The 22,200-nt window shown below is 40.8% G+C and overlaps 1 protein-coding gene across 1 annotated transcript in view; it reads right to left on the bottom strand.

The window, feature by feature from the left end:
- The window catches only part of COL22A1 (collagen type XXII alpha 1 chain), a gene marked incomplete at its 5' end in the record, with an annotated part of 191,465 nt that overhangs the window by 63,442 nt on the left and 105,823 nt on the right, over nucleotides 1-22,200 (bottom strand). The window contains 9 exons of the mRNA XM_027899352.1: nucleotides 1,032-1,067; nucleotides 1,478-1,531; nucleotides 2,909-2,962; nucleotides 3,960-4,013; nucleotides 4,375-4,428; nucleotides 13,083-13,136; nucleotides 19,687-19,740; nucleotides 20,631-20,684; nucleotides 21,568-21,597. Of these exons, the coding sequence (XP_027755153.1) occupies nucleotides 1,032-1,067; nucleotides 1,478-1,531; nucleotides 2,909-2,962; nucleotides 3,960-4,013; nucleotides 4,375-4,428; nucleotides 13,083-13,136; nucleotides 19,687-19,740; nucleotides 20,631-20,684; nucleotides 21,568-21,597 (444 nt within the window). The remainder of the gene's footprint in view (nucleotides 1-1,031; nucleotides 1,068-1,477; nucleotides 1,532-2,908; nucleotides 2,963-3,959; nucleotides 4,014-4,374; nucleotides 4,429-13,082; nucleotides 13,137-19,686; nucleotides 19,741-20,630; nucleotides 20,685-21,567; nucleotides 21,598-22,200) is intronic.

Raw genomic sequence — 22,200 nt, 5'->3', positions numbered from 1 at the left:
ACACCATGCTACAGAGAAGAAGGGGCAAGTGTTTTGGAAGGCGATGTTAGAATTCAAAACAGCCTTGTGTGGAGAGGCAATTCTGACCAAGGGGCAGTGCTCTGGTTGGGGTCTGACCCTTTGCTGCACTGGAGCCAAGCCTGCCTGGAAACTGCAAACCTGGCAGGTTGTTTGCCCAGCTACAGTGAAAAGACACCAGGGAAGGGTACACTTCCCTTGGAGCCTGATGCAAGTGCTCCTGAGGAGTAATTTGCCTTGGTGATCTCCTCTTACTTGGGATGGGAGGTGAGAATACTTTTCTCTGAAATGAGTGATTCCTATCAGGTCGATTATAAGGAATTTTGGCATAGAAGCAGAACAGTCCCCACTCACAGGGTGGTGTAATTGTTATTCACTAAATAAGTGCCTTATACCAATAAACCTCAATTCGTACCTCAGGATTGGAGCCTTATTCCTTCAATTATTGAATCATAGAATCATAAAGATTGGAAAAGACCCCTAAGATCAAGTCCAACCATCAACCCAGCACCACCACTGTGTTCACCACTAAACCATGTCCTAGGGTGCTATATCCACACATTTTTTGAACACTTCCAGCGATAGTGACTCTACCAATTCCTTGGGCAGTCTGTTCCAGTGCTTGACAATGCTTCCTATGAAGAAATTTTTCCTAATATCCAACTGAAACCTCTCCTGAGGCAACTTGAGGCCATTTCCTCTTGCTCTGTTAAGCCTTCACTGTTCTTCCTGTTCCTTCACCTTCCTGTTCTTCCCTATCCACCAGGAATAAGATGATTTCATCTTCCCAGGATATAATGAAAAGTTGGATTTTACACATTTTTGTTCTGAAATTTTTTGCTTTACTCATTCTAACCATGAGTCTCATTCCCCCATCTGCTGCATCTTCAATTGCAGATACAAATGACATGCACAGGTCTTGTCACTGGCAAATGGCTTTGTTATTGCATGTGGTCACTTTATATTGCTCTGACAGGTAGACCTTTCTCTTAGGACTAATTTTTCCTGCTCACCTGCTCGCCAGGCTGGCCACGGATCCCTGGTTCACCCTAGAAAAACAAAAGCAAAATTTTAGCACTGTAAGGTAAGAACACTTTGGTAAGAACACTTTCTCATTACTAAAATATTTCCCCTACTGTCCTGGCCCATGTTGTTCTACCAACATCTCATAAGGCACTGAAATTGCCTTTTTGATGGCTTGGGAATGCAGAACACAGGGAGCCAACACAAGGTCCAGGTCAGATCTCCCTACACACTTAGGCCTGAGAGAGTAGCGTAAAATAGGGTTTGGTATTTCAGAACACCACGAACTCTGAAAGGCAATGAGCCTCATCTGCTCATTCACTTGTGCCTCCAACTTCAGGAGAGTAAGATTCCTCTGACTTCAGCACAAGACCTTCCAAAATCACACACTGATTGACTCGGTGGCAAGAGCAGACTACAAAATAAAATTCCTTACCTTAGGGCCAGCTTTTCCAGGAAAGCCTTCCTCACCCTTTTCCCCTCGTTCTCCCTGCAAGGAACACGAGAAGTCAATACTCAAACTCCTCTGGTAGTGCAGCATGTTTGTACACAATGGTAAGGAATATTTTTAACTCAACTCCTCAGTAAACACCCTCAGGGTGTAAATGGAGCTATGTGAAAATATGCTTCCTGGAATGTATTTCCTTTCCAGTACAATCACATCTGCAGCACTGTCACCCTACTGGAAAACTTCTAGAATAACACAAAGTGAACCACTATTATACTAAAGATGCTCACAGTGAATTATCTGAAAAACAACACCTCCATTCAGTTTCTTCAAACTATATGCAGTTAGAAAGTGTTTTGAAAAAAAAAAATATAATTTTGGGACTGGGATCTTGGTCACTGAATCCATTACATAAATACTTTGAAATTTATCTTCCTTTGCCAGTGATGTCAGCATGGACAGCAGAGGCTGCAGTGGTTGGGAAGTACAGTAAGTATTACAAAGGGCTGTAGATAAAATCCAAATTTTATTTAATATTAGAAGTATGTTGTGAGCTTCAAATTCCTCGCCTTTACTCATCAATAAATGGTGGCTGGGGACTCTGCTAGACCTGGGCTCAAGTATCAGAAGCAAGCACACTGCTGCCAATGCAATCCAAGGCAATAGATGGTTAAGAGCTGTTGTCCTTAATCCAATATAGCATCATCATCCCCAAGCCAACTTGGGACTTTGTTGTCATAATATGGCACATTTCTTTGACCCTTATTTGTGTAGGGAGGGCAGGTCAACCAGAGTGTATTTTATCTCTAAATCTCCTCTCTCCAAATCTCCCATCTCCCTTCTCCTACTGCAGAGACAACGGAGGAGACAACTCATCCCATTCTGTCACTTAGAGGAGCTTTCAAGTGGGACATAAGAAGTAAAACATAATAAAGAACCATCTTTCTGATACGAAGAGCAAGAGATAGTTTAGGGGGATGGCACTTCTTCTCTCCAGCTGTTCAAGGAAGAAAGAAATTAATATCTCTGGAGCCTGCTACATTTCTTTGTTCGTCTTCGTGCCTTGGATACGTGCCTTGACTTGCCAGAGTCACTGGATTTCCAGAATGGCAGTAGAAGCTTCTTTGCTTGCAATGCTGAGCTATGATGGCCAAATAGGATATAGTAGTTGAAGACTGGAAGAGGATCTCTCTTCCCTGCTGTGTTTACAACCAGCTCCATCTTCATCACGACTCAGGGCAGTGCAACCACACAAAGCTGACTTTGCCCTGGAGCTTCACTGGTGGCTCAGCAGAGTGCGATGGGTGAGGGGGTGTTTGACTCTGGAGATGTGTCCACCTCCCTGCCTGCCCTTGGTAGCTCACCCCAGCGATCTGCCCAGGTGAGCAGCTTAATCCCAGTGTACATGGTGTCACTTGCCTTTTGGCCTGGAAGCCCAGGAAGCCCACTGAGTCCATCTTTGCCAGGCAACCCCTAAATAAGAGGAAATCATAACCTGTAAGTGCTGGTTCTTCAAATTGTTATCAGCAAACTCAGCATAATATTTCTCAGTTCATCCCTCCTGTCCCTCACCTAAGTTTGAGAAAAGAAGAACCACCTCATGCATTTTGTTTTGCGTTTTTTTTCCTACTGTGACTCACAACACACAAAAATTCCCACATTGCACATATTTGCTTGTCTCTTTTTCCCGTACCCCAGTTTTAGTGAATGACCACTGGATGTCAGTGTTGTTACAGAGAAACACCAGTAAAGCACTTATGTACTGTGTATTTTTAAATAAACTTTTACTTATCTTACTTACATTTTAACTTATTCTTTATAAGTCTCTATCATCCACAACCATAAAGACTTTTTTTATATCTAATTCTCCTTTTAAATATTGGTAATTTCTTATATAGTACATAGACTCCTAAAATTAAATTACACAGCACATGCTGGCTGAATAGTTCAATAGGATAAGAAATACAATTACTTCCTGTAATGTATTTAAAATAGTGAGAAAAAGATTATTCCCTTTCTGAGTGTCAGTCTATCCCCAAACATTGCAGGCTGTAGGTGGCAGTTCTGCACTAAGTATTGAATAATTTTCCTTTCTTGATTTAAGATCCAACAGAAATTTCTATGTTCTGCTAAATCTGAGATTTTAATTGCAAGTTATTTGGCCTGATTCAGGAAATTCCAGGTTTGGAAAAGCAGTATTGTGTCAAATGCACAAAGACTTCTGAAAGGTATCATATAAAGAAAACATCACAGTCCCATTGTGTAGGAACAGTGGGGCTGTACCTGGTAAAATTCTTATTCACAAAAGTCACCAGAGACTAATGTCTGCATTAAAGGTGGAATTGTTGGAGCCCATGTTAAAACCTGGTGTGCAGACAGGGTATGGGGAATGAAGCAGACTTGAGATTTAAATGATCTGAAGTAATGGAGAGCTTGGTAATGGTGAGCTAAACAGTTCCTCAGCACTTACAGGTGGTCCTGGTGGTCCCGTTTTACCAGAAACTCCAATCTCCCCTGGCAGTCCCTGAAAAATGGAATCAGAAGTAAAAAAAAAAGTCAGTATTTCTGTCCTTTGCAGGAACCCCACTGGAGATGGCTGCTTTCAATCAAAGTGCAGTTTTCCCTTTGATGCCAGTCAGGTTTCTGCTGTGGGGAGTCCTGTAGACATTCCCTTATCCCCAGGGAGCACCAACTCATCTCCAAGGCTCAGCACAGAGAAACTGTCCTCTAGGACCAGCTGTGGCTTTGCAGGGAGAAAATATAAGAGAAAACACACATTGCCAGAGGCCCTAGTTCTGTTTCCTTGGAAAAGCACGACCTAAAATTCTCCCCAGCTGTTTTTTCTTCTCCTTGATGTGAAACAAAAAAACTCCAAGCTTTCTCACCGGTGCTCCAGGAGGTCCAGGGGGTCCAGCACTGCCTGGGGGCCCTGGAGGTCCCTGCAAGAGAGGAAGTCAATTTATCAAACTCTCTAGTAGTGGCTGAAAGCCTCAGGTCCTTCCCTATGTAGTAAGGGACCTGTAGGAAATGGGCAAAAGCACTGAGCTTTATTTTGTTAACTTCTACCCAAAAAAAATGCAAGATGACAAACCGAGCTCCAAGGGATCCATGATCACTAGCAGAATAGGATCTTCTGCTTAAGCTACTGTGCTACAGGGTGAGCTCCATCCTGCACTCCAGTACAAGAGTTGGAGGAACTGAAGGCCATGAATGGTATCTACAACACAAAGCTTGACCAGTGGGATCCCTTGGAGTTACTTCAAAGTGAATGATTTACCTCTGCAAAAAGATTGCTGAAAGTAACTGATGAATGGAACAGGCTTGTTGTTTGAGCTTCGTTTCTTTTGGGGCATGGGGGTAAAAATATGAATCCAAGTGTCCAGAGAAACACTGCAGTGATTCAAGTGTTTTAAAACAAAGGCACCACCATTTTGTTGCTCTACATCAACCTGGTTGGTAGCAAAAGGTCCTCACAAACTCATACTTCAATGGACACAATCAGTTGGGAATATCTTAACATTCTTACTCATCTTCCTTCAACGGCTGCTTCTCTTAGGAAAAATATTCTCTCAATAGCCATCTGATGTACAGAGATATTTATTTTTGTGTATCGAGCAAATTGTTAAATTTGGCTTCCTGGCTGAGAAACTTGTTTCCAGACTTGACAGACCTTAATAGGTTGCCTGAGATGCAGAGGTGTTTGTTACTCCCAGCTTCCCCTGTAGACAAGACAGGATTTCTCCAGTGCTCAGAACAAAGCACGTGTTCATGTATTTTTTGGATCAGGACCTGAGCAAACGGCACGAGGATGGATGTGAGGAATGGATATATGACTGAGTCAAAATTTTATCCTGGCTAACTCACTCTGATAAGTAGTGAAATCGTCATGTTAGAAAGACAGTCTTCAACATAGGGAAGTTCTGGTGTGATTTTACTTAAAACCCAACAAGCAACTCCCCCATCCTACCCAAGCCCTCTGTAAAGATCTGAAACTGAGCAATTGGTACAAGATAGAAAATGGCCACACAGTATTTTCCCTGTCACCATTCAATATTAAGGTACTACTAGTCAGGATCAATATTAACATTTAAACTTAAGGAGAAATGTACCTGAAAAGAAGAAGGAAATGGTGTAAAAAACTGAAGACAAGAAGCTTTTTGTGGCATGGTTGGGCAGAAACTGTGGCAGATAAATGATCTTTATAGAATACACCGGCAAAATTCAGCCAGAAGCTAAGACAGCTTCTCACCAATAGATGGGGCAAAGCGACCAAAAAAGGGTCCTGTAGATGCACTTGCCTCCCATGATCTGCATTCATTGCAACTCAGAACAGACACGGAGTTATCCTGTTAAAAGTATTTGTAGAGTACCTCAGATGTGAACACAGCTAAAACATCCACAGGAAGAAGTGCCTTTGGATGCACTGATGCTGATGATATAATTCCTGGTGAATCCTGCTGGTGGGTCCTGCTCTTAAAGATTCTAGACACATCAGGAGACACTTGGTCAAGACAATCCATCACTTAAAAAAGGCCTCACCATTCAAAATAAAACTCAGCAATCCAAGTTAGCCCAGCAGACGAGAGAAGACCACACTCATACACCCCAGTTTATAGGTACAACTGGGTGAATTGACCTCAGACACCAGGGACATGGAAATTATGCTTGGCCCTACTCCACCTCTACATGGTATTGCTGAGAGGCCCTACAGAAGGTATGGACTCCAAGAAGGTGTTTACATGAAGACTGGGTGGAATAGAAGGCAGCAAAACTTTAGAAAAACAACCAAATCGTTCAGCTTGGATTTTATGTAAGTGCAGGAAAGAAATTGTGAAATTTACCTTTGCAGGCCTTCTTTGACAGATCTAATGGTTCCTTCCTAATAATTTAATTTTGTTCTTGCTCTCTCTGCCAATAAGTGAACCATCTTCCACCATGAAACATATGTTCTCTACGGCCCAAGAACAGGGAACTTCTATCAAGAGGTGAAAAACCCCAGGCAGGGCCCAGCCTTGACCCAAGGCACTCCAAGAATGATGTGACTTATCCTACACAGTGACAGATTGAGAGGTGTCAATCTGACCTAAAAGCAAAATCTTACTCAAGGATCTGTCACCAACCAGTGTAATCTCTAGAATGTTAGGCTCTACATCTCCTCATCCCAACTGTTTCTTGGTAACCCTTGGTATTCTCACTATCCAAGACAATTTCTAATTTTCTCTTAGACTTTCCATATTCTAGACAACAATGAAACTACAGCAGCAGGACTGTGTGCAATATGCACCTCATAAACCTCACACCATCAGCATTCCTTGTTTCCATTTTTAAGTGAATCCAGATTAAAATACCTGATTTATACAATCACCTTTTACAGAGATCATTGGATGAATTAAACAGATGAGAGCCCCTGTCCCAAAGCCAGATTCCCGTATCACCCTATTAAAACTCTGATCTAGAAGGAAATAGTCACAGAGTGTATTTTTTCTGGCTGGTAACTCTGATGTGTTCTTTGTACATGTCGAAATAAAAACTAATACATGAAAACTTGATTGTAAAACAGGACTACACAAATTCAGTTTGGAAAACAAATGCAAAACCTGGATATTTTATCAAAATGTTTAAACCAAAATATTTTAGAACTGTTGCTTTGAAACAAAAAATATTCCAAATGTGCATTACAATCTAAAATCCAAATAGTGTGTAGAGGTGTGTATGTGTCATGGGGAGGGACACCTTCAAAAACAACGTAGGGGGTGGATTTCTTCAGGCTTGTGTTTCATACAGCTCCTTCCTTAGATGACATAATGCAAGAACAGTGCTCAGGAAAGAAATCTGACACTGTTCATATTGGAGGAACAGCTGTGCCTGTGTTCCAGGACCCACTGGTCTTCCAGTGTATACCCTGCTGAAAGACAGGCTGGGAAAGGCAGAGCTACTAAGATTTAGGTTCTGCACTCCCTAAGGAGTCCCTGAGAAGGAACAGAAACTTTGGTCTGTGACTCCACGAGTAGCTTAAATCTCTTTTCCATGAAAGAAGGGATGACTAAGCCTTAGAGGGAGGTGAACAAATGCCATTCCATGATGAAAAGCGAAGTCTGATGGCTTTCCCAGATATCTGTCTCTGGAGGCAAAGCCTGCACGGACATATTTTCTGTATATTATTCCATGCTGATGACTGGTTTCTCTTACACCATGAGAAAGGCTTAGATAAGCCCTTAAAACAGACTGTGGTCTGAGCTTTTTAAGCACTGTACCAGCGTTAGAAGAAGGGACATGCAGAAGCATCCTGTCTGCTGCCACAATTAGAGCAAAATGAGTAACTAAGGAGCTGACAGCCTTTCTCCCTCCACTGTCTGTGCTCGTCTCCACTTCAATATCAATTACTCCCTGTGATCTCACCTCTCAGAAAGACCCCACAAACCCTTCATGTTGTTTTTGTGCAGTCTTCCCTGTATTTCCCCTCATTTCCCTTGAGATGTGAGGCTGTTGCAGATAGTTTTGTGGAGCAGCCCACGTGTCTCACTCTTTCTCTTGCTACTCCAGCTCTCCATTTCTCCTCTGCTGCATCTGAGTGGATTCTGTGATCGGGTCCTCAAACATGCTTTTCATTTCTCATCCCAGGCACTGAAGGATCCACCAGCACTACTATTTTGAATCAGAATTATAGAATCAGAGAAATGCTTAGGTTGGAAAAGATCTGTAAGATCACTGAGTCCAGCCAGTAACCCAGCACTGCCAGGGCCAGCACTAAACCATGTCTCTAAGCAACACATCCACACATCTTTAAAAAAGCCCCAGGGATAGATATCTACCACTTCCCTGGACAGCCTATTCCAATGCTTGACCACCCTTTCAGTGAAGAAAATTTTTCCTAATATTCAACCTAAAATTGAAAGTATCACTGAATTATTTTCAGTAATGCTGCATTAGAGTACCAAGTTGCTCTTTGCTAAATCCTGCCTTACAAATCAAGACAAAGGTAAGAGGATACAGAGAAAAGCTGTTGCTGATGATACTGAAAGCCTAAAGAGCCAACAGATCTGAGTATTTACTCACAATTCATGTCCTATAGTCAGTGTCAGTGCCTTAATTCATAAGGGGATGTGCTCTCCAGTCCTTGCAACAGATGGGGTACCAACAGGAACTGGAGTACCAACATTAGATTTAAAATAAAAATATTTTCAACAAAAAATTCTCTAAACTGTTTTTGCAGCTTTGTAAAAGTACTGATTAAAGTTGACTTTGTAGATAGAAGTCTGTCCAGGAGAGTTTTCTGCTTCCAGTGAAAGGCAGTATTTGTTTCATTTCATCACTTAGTGTAAGGTGTGGACATGATCTCTTTTGTCTGCAGAGGAAGATTTATTTCCCTATGTGTTTGCTTGGAGTCGGTTTACTGAGTCAGAGCAGCAAATGAGAAAAACAACAAAAAACCCTCCTTTAAGGTCTTTTGTTTCAGCATTATTACTAATGTGCACAGGTGAACAATTTTTTTTTACTTTTTTTTTTAAAGGGATAGCTCTTATTAAGGACAGCTCTGGACAATATCTTCCAATTTCAAGCAGCACTGGCAAAGTTTGAATTCAATCTGAGTCTGCAGCTGGGGCCTGTATCCTTTTGTTACATTTTGTAGCATTAACTTGCATTATAAAAAGGACATTAAGGACACCATGCATTTCAGAGGAGATCATTTGTTTCCTGAATTACTTAAGAAAAGCTGGGGTTGAGCTCACACCCTACAGACAAGTCTATCCTAATTAAATCACTGTCAGCCATGACCATAGTAGGTACAGCCTGTACTGGTCTTCCTCTCAAGTCTTATTTATACCACCAGGTTACCTAGCATAAGGCAAAACTCAATAAAAGCCCAGAGTTATTGCAAGGGTGAGGAATGACATTTTTGTTTAAATCTCAAAGAGTTTTGGCTTGTTTTGCTGTCTCACAAGGGCCAGAATGTACCCGCTCAGCTCACGGAATTGAGAGTTGCTCAGTGGACCATTTGTAGGTCCCTGTTTTAGGAGATTTTCAGGCTCCATTGATGGCATTAATTGGATCTTCAACAGCAGCCACCTGCATTGCTATCCTTAACCCAACAAGGGCCTGCGTTTGGAGCTGAACCCCAGCCCTGGGAATTCCATGATACAGCTCGGAGTGTCTGAGCCCTTGTTTTGCACTGGAACGTCATCTCCCCTCCCTGCTGAGCCCACTAGCACAGCCCTCACGGCTCACTCAGTGTGCACTGCCTGCCTGCAGGTCTCTTTCCTCCTCAGGATACCCCTCATGCCTAGAAAAGTATTTGCAAAAGTACCTTATCAACCACCTCCAGCGCTCCCCCGAGCTCTTCCCATCACCAGATGATGGGATAGACAAGGTGTGTCGAGATCTCAGGTGGCCATGCAGAAATTCACAGCCTGTTTTCCCCTGCCTGGTACCCATCCATCTATTTCAGCTGAGAGCTCTTTACAGAAATGCTCATTTTTCAGTCTGCATTTGAACAGCCTACTGCAATAGAAGTTTGGCCCGAGATTAAGGTTCCTGGACACTAAAATAGTACCAATAAATAATAACAACAAAAACACAATATGAGTTCAGATGTCTGTGTCCTTCCTGCCAGGAAATCATTCAAATCCAGAGGGGGAAAAATACCCAAGGTGTCTCTTCCATGGCTTAATGATGTTGCGAGATGCACCGTTTCTAAAGGTCTATGGAAAATAAATACAATTTTTTCACTAGACAATATAGAGCAAATAAGCAAAGGGACAAGTTCACCACCACGGCTGATTTGGAAGCAAAATTAAATATTTTAAGATATTTTTTTGCCTAAAATTTAGTTTAAGTTGGTGTATGAAAGGAAAGAGACAAAACTAGGGCTACTCCATTGTCACAAAACAACCCTCAACCTCAGGCTAGTTGAGAAGTTGCTTCCTAGATGCTGCTTCAGGGTTTGGCACTTTAATTAGCTCTCAAGTGGTCCTTGAGAGTTAGACTGACTCATCTCAACTCTGGTTCATCACTGGATGACAGAATCATAGAATAACCTGAGCTGGAAGGGACTCACAAGAGCAGCCCTCAGGGCAGTTCTCTTGCACAGCTCCCTGATCTTCTGGGGCTTCTCAGTTGGACTGAGCATCACTGCAGCTATTTTTCTTGATAACTTCTTGATAATAACTTCAGATGATCTTTTCTACATCTTTCAGTAACAAGGGGCCTTCTAAAGCTGATATATCCACTCCTTCCTTTTGCCCAGACAGATATCAGTGAGGGTAATCAGGCCAGAAAACAAAAGTATATTTACATTTAAAAAAGCAGAAGAAAGGGAGACTATTTTCATGTCCTAAACTAATTTATGTACAGACAACTCAAATCATTTGTCCCTCAATGCCATGGAGACAGCACAGGAACAGTTGACATAGGCTTCCATACATAACTTGAATAAATGGCCATACAACCACAGTATAAGGAAAATCAATTTCCTTCCTGGGTATTTTTGGGGCATAGTCTAATAAAGAAAAAATAACACAAAAAATAAACAAAACAAAACCCAACAAAATAAAAAACAACCAGAAATATGTTGATAAAATGCTGTAAAAATCTAATGGCACAAAAAGTGCCATTAAGCTGAAAAGTAGTTTTGTAACAAACTGAATGTAAGCATTTTCTCTACTGAGAAATACGGAAATCTGCAGTAATATGTCCACAACAGAGTGCCACTGCAGGAATATGAACAACATTTTTCCTTTCTTGCAGTTAGCTTGGAGGAAGACTCAATTTAAGTATCCCTCAACGGGGTTAGCATTCTATGCAGTTTTAATTACCCCCAAATTTCCTAACTTTATTTAGGTTTTGAAGAAAAGAAAATTACCTAATGCTATTTCAGCAATTTTCTCAGATACATTTATAAAAGTGCTAACACCTGCATAAACATATTTAACTGCAGGGAACCTGAGCTGAGAAAGTGTGACATTACCTGGATGAATACTGTCAGGTATCTTAGAAATAATGCACAGAGAAAAATCTTCCTCCAAAATGGAGGAAAATGCCTTTTCAATGTGTCAGAAGGCTTAGGGGGACCTTTCAATGCTATCCAATGGGAAGAAAAAAAAACAAAAGAGCAAAAAAACAATGAACCAACCCAAGAAAACAAAACCAAGCTGAACAAAAGTAGGGAATTGGACTCAATGATCCAAGAGTTCAAGATGCCTGACAGAGTTCATGAAGAATTTGGACATTGCTCTCAGGTAATGGTGTGATTCTCAGGGATGTCCTGTGCAGGGCTAAGAGTTGGACTCAATGATCCTTATGGGTTCCTTCCAACTCAGAATATTCTGTGATTCTAAAATCTTTTAAATCCATTAGAAGCACTGTCTTCATTCCTCTTGAAGGCTGCTGCTGATATACTTGCAAACTAGACACTGTACCAAAGAAAAAAAAAAAACAACCTAAAGTATGTAAACCAGTATCAGGTGGTGTTTTGCAGGGCAAGGTTCCCAGCTGGACACAAGGGAAATAAATGAGCAATCAGTATCTGCTGTCCAGCACTGTGCTGCTTTTTGCAATACATCACCAACAGCTGTAGCAGGGGAGGCTTGTCATTCTTGCCCAAAACTTTACCAATTATTGAAACAGAGTGTTAAAGCCAAAGCCCAGTTTGTTAGTTTGCCACTAAGAAGGGAATTAATGAAATCCTAAGTCTTATCCTGAGTGCTCAGCTCCATGAGAGGTTCTGTCTTTTTCGCTTAAGGACATTCCCGCAGATATTTTTCTTGTTGCAGGGATGACCCTACAAAGTGACTTGGGTCAGCTGAATTTGTCTACAAAGTTAACAAGAAAACAAGCCAGAGGCAAGTGTCAGTGTTATCATAACACAGGGCAGATCTAAGGTGGAGCCAAATCCTCTCTGGTGGTTCTTAACAGACACGGTACTATTTTACCCTTATGATGTTATGATGTGGCACAGATGGTGTAATTTGAAGTACTGACTTGTCAAATGCTTTAAAACCAAGGATCTAAGGAGTCATTAACTGATGACATCCCCCTTCCTCACAGGGAGAATAAACATTTACTTTTAGGCCCCTGTCTTTACCTTCCTCAACAAGGCAATACTTATTCCTCTGTTACAAGCAGAAATGTGTCAAAAGCCTCAAAACCAGTCTTGTGCTCAGAGTGTGCTTTCAAAATAGTAAATACATTTAAACTGTTTCTTCCCTCAAGACTGCAGCACAGGAGGTCTTTCTGCAATTGCCAATTCACACATCAACAGTTAGGTGAGACACTGTCCTAAATATTACAAAACACGAATCAGTGCTTTCCCTCTGCAATGATGCTGCCCTAGGCACAAGCAATTGTGAAATCACATGCAGAAACACCTCCTTAGGTCCCTGTTCAGAGATGCTGGAAAATGGTGGGAGGTAAAAGTAACTGCTGCCAGAGAGACGTTCTCTCAATCACAACAGGATAGATTATTTGGGTCTCAAAGGAGAAACACCAGCTTCAAATATGGCACAAAGAAGATCATACATTGTGGTTCCAAGTCACCCATTTCCTCAAAAATCTGGTTTTCCACATATTTTAGGGAAATGAAGAAATCATTCCTTACCTGAGGGCCGATCAGACCATTGATTCCTGGGAATCCTGGTTCTCCCTTTTTACCCTGTGTGTTCAACAGAGGAGTAAAGATTAGGCAACAGACCAAAGACTGCTATTGAATATCCCAAGTCTTTCATCCCCAATCTGGTAAATCACTGTAATGTGTGTACACAAATGATAAAAACTAGAAATGAAGCCAACAGACACCATTTTGAAGGGAAACTCCAGCTGTATTTGACAGTTCTGTATCTCCCAGATCATGGCAGTAGTCCTGAGGCTGAGGGTTGTTCTCATGCACACCATGGCATCTCCTACACCCTGCAGTCCCACCTGGCTGCTCCCTACAGAGGATCAGGGAACAAGATGCAGCCAAGGGAGGTGCCAAGTGTAGACACTTTCCTTTCTGCAGTCAAGCTCTTCACCCATCCCCAACAAACCCAAGCAGTTTCCCTTCTGTCCCTTGCACTGCTTCATGCATGAAGAAAGAAAATAATTAAAACTCTTTTGCATAGTTGAATATAAAAGATTCACAATCTCTAAGCTGGGAAACAGGAATCCATGAGTTACTTCTAACTAGGGTTGGCATTAGCACCGAGGGAGGCAGAGCTCACTGACTCCTCTGCATACAAAAAAAGAACCCTCTAGAGGAACCAGAGAACTTTGCTGGTGCAAAGAATGAATAAACCAGAACCTGGAGCATACCCTTGAGAGTAGTTCAACTATATAGATGCAGCAGCATCTGTGTTCCCATGGGTTTGACTTCAAATAGTTCAAAGGAAAAAAATCCTACATGAATAAAATGAGAAAAAAGGATGGAGTACCACTGAAGTTAAGGCAGAGGTTAGGTTTGTTTCTCAGCCCAAGAGTGGACTTGTATTACTTCAGGCAAGTCCCATATTTTATAAAAATTATCTATTCTTCCTTCGTATGCAACAGACACTGAATAATTAATACTTTGAGGTTGTTAGTAATATTCTAGGAGTACAAGAGGAGTCAAGTAAATATCTGAGAGATAGAGAAGAGGGACTCTCCCTCATTTCTACTTCTCATCCAGACTGATTTTCTTCTTGGAGGAAAATATAATCAAGCAAGTTTCACGTCACTGATGATATGAATGGTCATACAGATGCTTAAGAGTCATATACATAATTTTTCCTTTATTTTTTCTTTATTGAAATATGTCCAGAAAAAATATCTATGAACAACAACTCCCCCAAGATTAGCTCAGTTGGTTAGAGTGTGGTGTTAATAACACCAGTGCTGTGGGTTCAATCCCTGCATGGGCCATTCTCTTAAGAGTTGGACTCGATGATCCTTGTGGGTCCCTTCCAACTCAGAATAATATGTGAAATCCTATGAAACGGATTCCTGCTGACTTAAATGAATAAAAAAGCTAAAGCATCGCAAGCAAAACATGGTTTTGCCATATTTTCATTGGTATTGACTGAGATTCATCAGCTGGTGTGTCAGAATCTGATCATCTAACTATTTTTATCATTAAAAGCAAAACAAAAATAAACCCTCCCCAAAACAAACAAAAACAAACCAAAAGAAAAGAAAACAAACAAAACAAACAAACAAAACCAAAGCAAAACAAAAAACACAAAAAACCCAAACAAACAAACAAAAAAAACTGACAAAAACCAGAAGTCATATGCAGAAGAATATAAGAAGTAAACTAAAGGAATGATTATAGGGTCCTTGGGTATCAGAAGGATTTTGCAATCATTTCTGGTACGCTAATACCAATAAAAACTTGCATTATATACTCAAGCACATCCACTATTTATGAATGCTTTGTCTACTTTTCCCAACTTCCATTAATTTCGTTTCTTGTCAAAGCCAGAAAGAGCCCATTTTTAACCCGCAGGACTCACGACACTGCATGGTTCACTGCCAGTTTTTAGTTATAGATGCTCATTTTGCCAGCTGCCAAGGTGACCACGCAAGGTGACATTGTTAAAAAAACTCATTTCAAATAAATAAATAAGCTTTTGAATAGAGCATACAGGGTGTGGTGTGTGGAGAGATGAGCATCCCTGCACACCATCTCCAGCTTCCAGTCAATGTGGGAGCTACAGGTCAAGGTGGCTGATTCCATAGTTACAACACTGAGGCCAACATACAACACGGTGTAACCAATTCCTTCATGTCCCACCAACCCACTGTTCCGTTTCCATACTGTTTCTTGGGCACACTAACCTGTGGCAGCAATAAGAGATGCAAAAAGAGCCTTTTAACCTTTCCTTGCCTATAGTGCTAAGAAACTTTGGTGCTTTCCAAACACTGAGAAATCCCTTAAAGCAACATATAGTTATACTGTCAGAGAGACTGAGAGGGGTTTCCCATTGTGAAGGGGACATTTGGGCCACTTGGAGGTTTGCCAAAATCAAACTACAACAGATTTGCTCCTTGTCGTTACGGGCTGTCTGTGAAGGACAGAAATACTCGCTGGGAGAAATTATACCTATGGGAGCAAAGCTCAGTGAAATGTCACATTTCCTAATAATATGACAGAGAAACCCAGCAATTATGCTCTGTTACCTATAGTTAGAATCTGCTAAGTGTGTAAGAATGTGTATCCTTCAACTCCATGATATATCCTATTTGCCTTCATCAGCAATTTGAATAACAGCACAGTTAAAAATGTGTGTTATTGGAAATGGATGTCTTTACCTCACTGACAATAATAGCTTCATTCTGGATTTAATCTACACTATCAATCCCTTTTTCCTTCATTGTATTAATTTGCTTACATTTTGATTTCTGCACAGCTGAACTCTGTCAGGGCAAGTAATGTCATCTGAAAATTTTAAGCCCCCACAAATAAATATAAACACAACCACTAATCAGAAAGTTATCTACTATGCAGAAGACAGGAAACCAAGGAAAAATGTTATCTCCACTCTGCTATAGGGGAAATTGTGAAAGGAATCATGGCCCAAGACTGTTTCCCACCTTGCTGCCCTGATAGCCAGAATGGCCATTTATTTTCTTAGCATGTTTTTCTCTGATCTTTGGCCCCAGGAACAGAAGTGGATTTGGTACCAAGTACATAGGAAACATCTTTAATTGTGAACAAATATGACTTCTAGCATGAATGCTGTTTCCTCTGTAACCCAGTGGGATGCTAGGATTATCCATTTCAGCCCCGTCTTTTTATCTCTACATTACTAGAGAAGCCAGAAGATGTCCAGCAGTGTTAATCAGTGTTTGATCTCCCTTAAGGCACCAGCCTTTTGCAGTCTCTGTATGCATTAGATAACAACTGTAAATTTTGAAGTGAGACTATCTCCATAGCTTGAGGATGAAAATCAGAGTTGGTCAGATTACGGGTGATTATTGGGGTTGTTGTGGCAAAGGGTTATAAGGACTTCTGGACATCAAGAGAAATCACATCTTGGGACTGGCTCCTTTCAGAAAGTCTACCTAATTTGCTGGGCAAACTTATTCTCCTCTCTCTCCTGGATTATTAACACTCTTGCCCTTGGAGTTACCAGTGAACTATCTCCTTCCCTTGGACCCTGCAAATCTAAAGTGGTTCTAATCAAGGGGAGTTCATACACAGAGTAATAAGAGTTGAAAGTTTTGACTGTCAAATTCAAGTTGTGACTGGCCTGAACAGGAACATCATATGCAACAACCCACTTAGGAGAGAGATGGGTCAAGAATGGAAACTCAAATACATTCATTTCTGTCCCACCATCAAACACATGAAGAGCTCAGCAGCCCTCCAGAGGTCTGTTAACTTTATCTGTCCCATGACAGCTAACAGGGACAAACTTTTCCTATATTGGCAAGTGCTCTTAACACTCCTCCTCTGGGTGGAGGGTGTGCCCTGAACTCAGCATTCCCCAGCTTTAACAGAATCCTGTAGGCTCTACTCTAAAACAAATACATGGCGCTTACTGAGACTCAAAGACTTGCAATCTACTTGTAAAGAGACAAGAAAAGCCTGTTAAGCTTTTTTTGTGGTGTTCTGACTTCAGGAGTAAACATTCAGGGCGTGGACACACATGAAAACCTCCTGAACCTGACAGCTCAATTACAGATGCAAAGGCCCCCACTTTGTAACTTGCTCCTGGAGCTGTGATCGTTCTTCTTGCCTCAAGCTGACAGACTGTGACACCAAACTTTGCAATTAGCTCACGAAAAAAAAAAAAAAAGGGTCCTGCAGTATCGTTTTCTAAGTTAATTCTGATTTTACATCCAACTCACTCTAATTCTGTGCTTTGCATGAATTATTTTGAGCATGAAGTAACTTGATGAAAGGGGAATAAATATTATTACTTATCTGCCTGACTCATGTACATCGGAGTCTTAAACATGGAGAGGGACGTTCATTAAAGGTTACTGTTTTATAAAGATATTTTCCACTAATTTTCTTTTCATAAAGCTATTCTTACTATCCTATGAGACTCCTGTATTTTTTTTGTTTTGTGGTGATTGTACCTTGAGCTTGGAAAAGTTTTGGCAATGCATAACTAAGATCTGCTGCAGTCCAGCACATCAAACTCAAAATGGTCTAACTCCTACCTCATGCCTATGTGGGAATTACTGCCACAGGATAAATGTTCTCTCTTAGTTTTGTTCTGAAATTTCAATCACTTGAATGAAATTGTGTCATTTAAAAGAGAGGCAAATTCTTGAAATCCAAGTCACTGACTACACTTCAGAAGAACCTCGTGTTTAAGCTGGGTTGCCCAAAGATCTGCATCCTTTCCAGGAGCATGTCATACACCTGCACCTTTTGTGTCCATCAAGAAAAGGAGTTGGTTTATTTCCAACAAATCTTTCAGTAGATCAGGTGTCAAATGCTTAAGAGCAGAATCAAAGTACTTCAATTCTCTTTAATTTCACAGAAGAAAGAGAAGGAAAGGAAGGGGGAGAGGAACCGCAAAACCACTCTAAAATTAAACCAGTCTCTCAGAGTTTTACTTCTTTTTCAGTCAGCTTTAATAAGATCACTACAGTAGTGTCTGTCACTCATAGGTCTTACAGGACACACGAGAACAGCAAAGCATCTTTCTTCCCCCAGTGTGCTCTTGAGGATATTGCTGTCAAAATGCAGACATCAAGTGCCAGGCACTTGGAAGAAGCTGACTAATAAAATGAACAGAGCCCGTTTGCTTACTTCAGTTTGGAAGTGTTACTTGCTCCCAAAAAAGATCTGTGTAGATCCACCAAACCCAGGACTTGGATTCATCTCATGTTTTAAGTCACTGAATAATAGCCTTTAATTTAAAAAATATATCCATTCGCCTAAGATGCCTGGTGACTAATAAAGACCCTTAGGAGAAGTCTAACTAGCCAGACACAACAGAGTCTAGGGAAAAAGTCAAAGACAGTATGGATCAAATGACATCTCTAATCAAATGATCATTAGCAGCAGCATTTTCTGTTCTGTTGCAGATGCTGACAGATCACTGTCCTTTGCCCAGCTAATACGCTCTATTAATCTTATTCAAGAAACAGCAGGCTTTAAAACCAGGACAATTCTGAATTTACCAACTCATGAGTAAAGCACTGCACAGTTATTTGCTAAAGTGATGTTTTCTATGGACTAGGAAATTAAAGGAAAGCAAGTAAATGCCCTTTTCCACTGAGGCACTAACACAAGACTGCATGAAGTGCTTCCCAAGGAGAAGATTCCTAAAAGTCATGCTTTCAGCTCCCTGTAATAGCATTCAATCCAATGAAAAGTCTGTAGAAAATCACTTACCAAGATGTTTATTCCTGCCCTGTACTGTCCTTTACCCATCACCCTCTCATGCTCATAGGCAGTGCTCTCTCTCACACTCAGGTCTGTTGACAGCACTGGTGCTGACTCAAGCGCAAAGCAGTGCAGGCAACCCCCATGACCTCCTTTAAGGAATGAGCTATGATCAAGTCTCTGTGACTACTTAAAAAGTGACCCATCAAACAGCAGTACTGAGACCCAAGTGACTGACTCCACAAAGGCTAAGCAGCTGTCTCACTTCCACTCTTATCTGTCATGAGATGTTCTTCATATGAGCAGGCTGAAGCAAGGAGAGGCAGGTTCAGAGCATGAACATATTAACATCAAGCCCACCATGAAATTTACCTTTTAGCAGTACTTAAATGTTTGAAGACATAACTCTGTGTCAAAGAAAATCCAATATTTTTTTCACACACAGGAAAAACTAAGTTCCTGATGGAGGATGGTTGACCTGCTGCCATTTTGTGGGACCTTCTCTTTGAGTACAGACCAAACAAAATAGAAAGCATTAAGTATTGCCAGCGTATTTGCACTTATTTCACTTCCAGGACAACACAAAGTTCTCTGAACTTTCAAGCTGACCACATTACTAGTGGCCCTATACACTCAGAGCCATATCAAGAATCTTCTTGGCAGTATGGAGCAGATGTAAATCATATAGAAGGAAAGAAACAACACTGCTTACAACCTGTGGACTCCAAGAGATACTGAAAGCTGCTGGACCACAAAGAAGGAAGACAGGAAAGGATCTGGGCCTTCAGGATCCTTAAATAAGTCGAAAAGTATAAGTGAAGTGGGTGAAAGCAGCAAACTTCATTGAACAAAGGTGCCCCCAACCTCTTGAGACTCAAATTAAATAAAAAAAGAAACTCACCCTTTGACCTGGTAAACCAGGAAATCCAGGCTTGCCTTCCAGACCAGGCTCTCCCTTTAAAAGTAAAAAGTTTTAGAAAGTTAACAGAATAAGAGAAACTAACGAACTGTATAACAATTTCCTAGCTGTTTTGTGCTACCATTACTGTGTGGCTACTTAGGTAACTCTTACATGATATTTATCCTGTCCTTTGAGCAGAAGAGAATGAGAAAACAAGATAGGGAAAAGTGACAATGCCCTGATTAAATACAGAGCACACAACTATATTTAAATTACATAATTCAAACCAGATTTCCCTAAGTAACCCATCTTCACAATGTCATCAATTTTACAAAAACCCATCAACAGTGAAACACAATAAACAATTCAAAAGAAAGGAAACAGTATTTGCAAATGAGGCAGCAGTGACAATCTGAAATGAGATATCCTGCAGAGCTGGGTCATAAAATATGACTCGAATAAGCTGCAATTTAAGTTGAAATTAGGAATGCTGGCATGTGTTAATTGTTGCAAAAATTTTGTGAAAACAAGTACACATACCCAATTCTTAGTCTTCATCCACAAAATATTTTAGCCAGGACTTTGTGGCATAACACCAGTGCCTTTGACAGAAACTGCTACCTGCCCTTCATGACGTGACAGCTCACAAGTTATCAGTGAGTGCATCTCTGAGATGTGCCAAATGCCTATACAGCTCTACAGGACATTAGAAACAGAAAAACAGCCTTGTTTGACAACAGCCTTGAGGCAAAGTCTGCCCACGTCCTGGGTGCCACCTCCCTGTGTTAAGAGTGGCCGTCCACAGCAGGACACCTGCTCCCAGCAGTGAAGAAAACTGGAGGCTGTGGGCACTGTTTAAATATCTTACTGCCTGAATAACATACAAAGTCTTGCAGTCTGAGTTCCAGCTTCTGGAATTGCGAACAGTGAGAGAAACCACTTACTGGAGGTCCAGGAGGTCCAGGTGGTCCTTGTGGTCCTCGTGGCCCAGGCTTTCCCTACAGAGACGTTTAAAAAAGAAAAAAAATTAGAATTTATTTATGAAAAAGTGCATGTGCACATGAGTCATGTTGTCTGTCTTTAAAGGACCTATACCACCCCTTTCCCTATAGGTCCCAAAAAAACAGTGCAGAGACCAGCTGGTTTTCTCCTTAAACCTCTGGTTACTTCAATTATCAGCATTCATTAGACTGGCCACAGACTGATCCACCCACACTCAGCAGGCACTTATCCATAAATGGCTCTGTGTTTCTTAAAGGTAGTAACTCTACCAAAGACACTGCGGATATCCTGGGTATTCCAAGAAAACACTGTGGGTTGAGGTTTAGTGGTGGAAAAGAGCAATTCTTGCATGAACAGCTTCAACAGGCACTCCCCCCAAGCCAGCACAGCTCCAAACAGCATTAAAGTATCAATTATATGATGCATATCATTATATTAATTGAGGTAAATGCAAATTAGGCACCTTCCAACACAAAATTAAATTTATATATATTTTTTTTTAATATATAGGGTTAACAGACTGAAGCAGCAGGTATGCCCTCCAGTTTGAGTGCCCAAGTTCAGAGACAAATTAGACTTAAAATTCAAATACAGTTTAACTTTATTGTCAACCTTTCCCTGTTCTTAAATAATTGCATAGCTGACACTACAGTTCATAGTGCTCATTCATGTTAGATTCACTGCATTTGATAAGAACATTGCCCTTTTTCCTTTCTTGTTTATTTTCTCCACTGTAAATAGGAAAACTTATTCCTTGATTTCCTGATAAATCCACCTTCCTTTTACAGTATTATTTTAAAGAAAAATCTTACTGAACAGAAAACAGAATTATGTTAAAATATCCTTGCAATGAAAGAATAAATATTGAATGTCTCTTACTTCCTCTCCTTTCAGGCCTTCAATATGTACCTGCAATAGAAATGCAGAGTCATAAAGGATCAAAAAAGTAAAGACAAGGTGCCAAAGGTATGAAGGTCCCCCTCGGGGTATTTTTCTCCCCTTGTTATTCCTTTGAGTTCCATGGTAACTCTTACAGCTCCTCAAATCCTATTGCAGGCTGGGGGATGTATTCTATGTAAACAGCTCAGGCTGACACAAAGTTACCTATCGACACAGTTACCTATGAAGTGATTTATGTGGCTGTATAAACAGCAAGAACTTAATTCATCATTATCTCATCATATAAACAAGTCAGTTTGTTCCCCAGATCTTGTTTTACTCTAAGTTACAAAGATCAATTGAATGCAGAAGACATCACATAACCATCAGACTGGCTTGAGATACGCCCTGCCTGTTTTGTACCCACCTTCTGGAGCTTTAGGCTCATTTTCAGCTTTTATACACATCTTTCAGAATTTCTTGGCAACTTCTGTCACATCATTAATATCACATTTGAGCAGGTCAGTAAAAGGTTCTTACCCAAACAGGAGTTGTTTTTCGTAGTTTGCTTTTTTTTTCATTCTGTAACTTTCTACCACCTTCTGGGTAAGATAATTGCCTGCTGCCTTTCCC

The sequence above is a fragment of the Empidonax traillii genome, unplaced genomic scaffold (genome assembly GCF_003031625.1).
Source record: "Empidonax traillii isolate 1590-97213 ecotype Southwest subspecies unplaced genomic scaffold, ASM303162v1 scaffold660:size391163, whole genome shotgun sequence".
Taxonomy (NCBI): domain Eukaryota; kingdom Metazoa; phylum Chordata; class Aves; order Passeriformes; family Tyrannidae; genus Empidonax; species Empidonax traillii.
The sequence above is the reverse complement of the archived record's forward strand: the minus strand, read 5'-3'. Positions and strand labels throughout refer to the sequence as shown.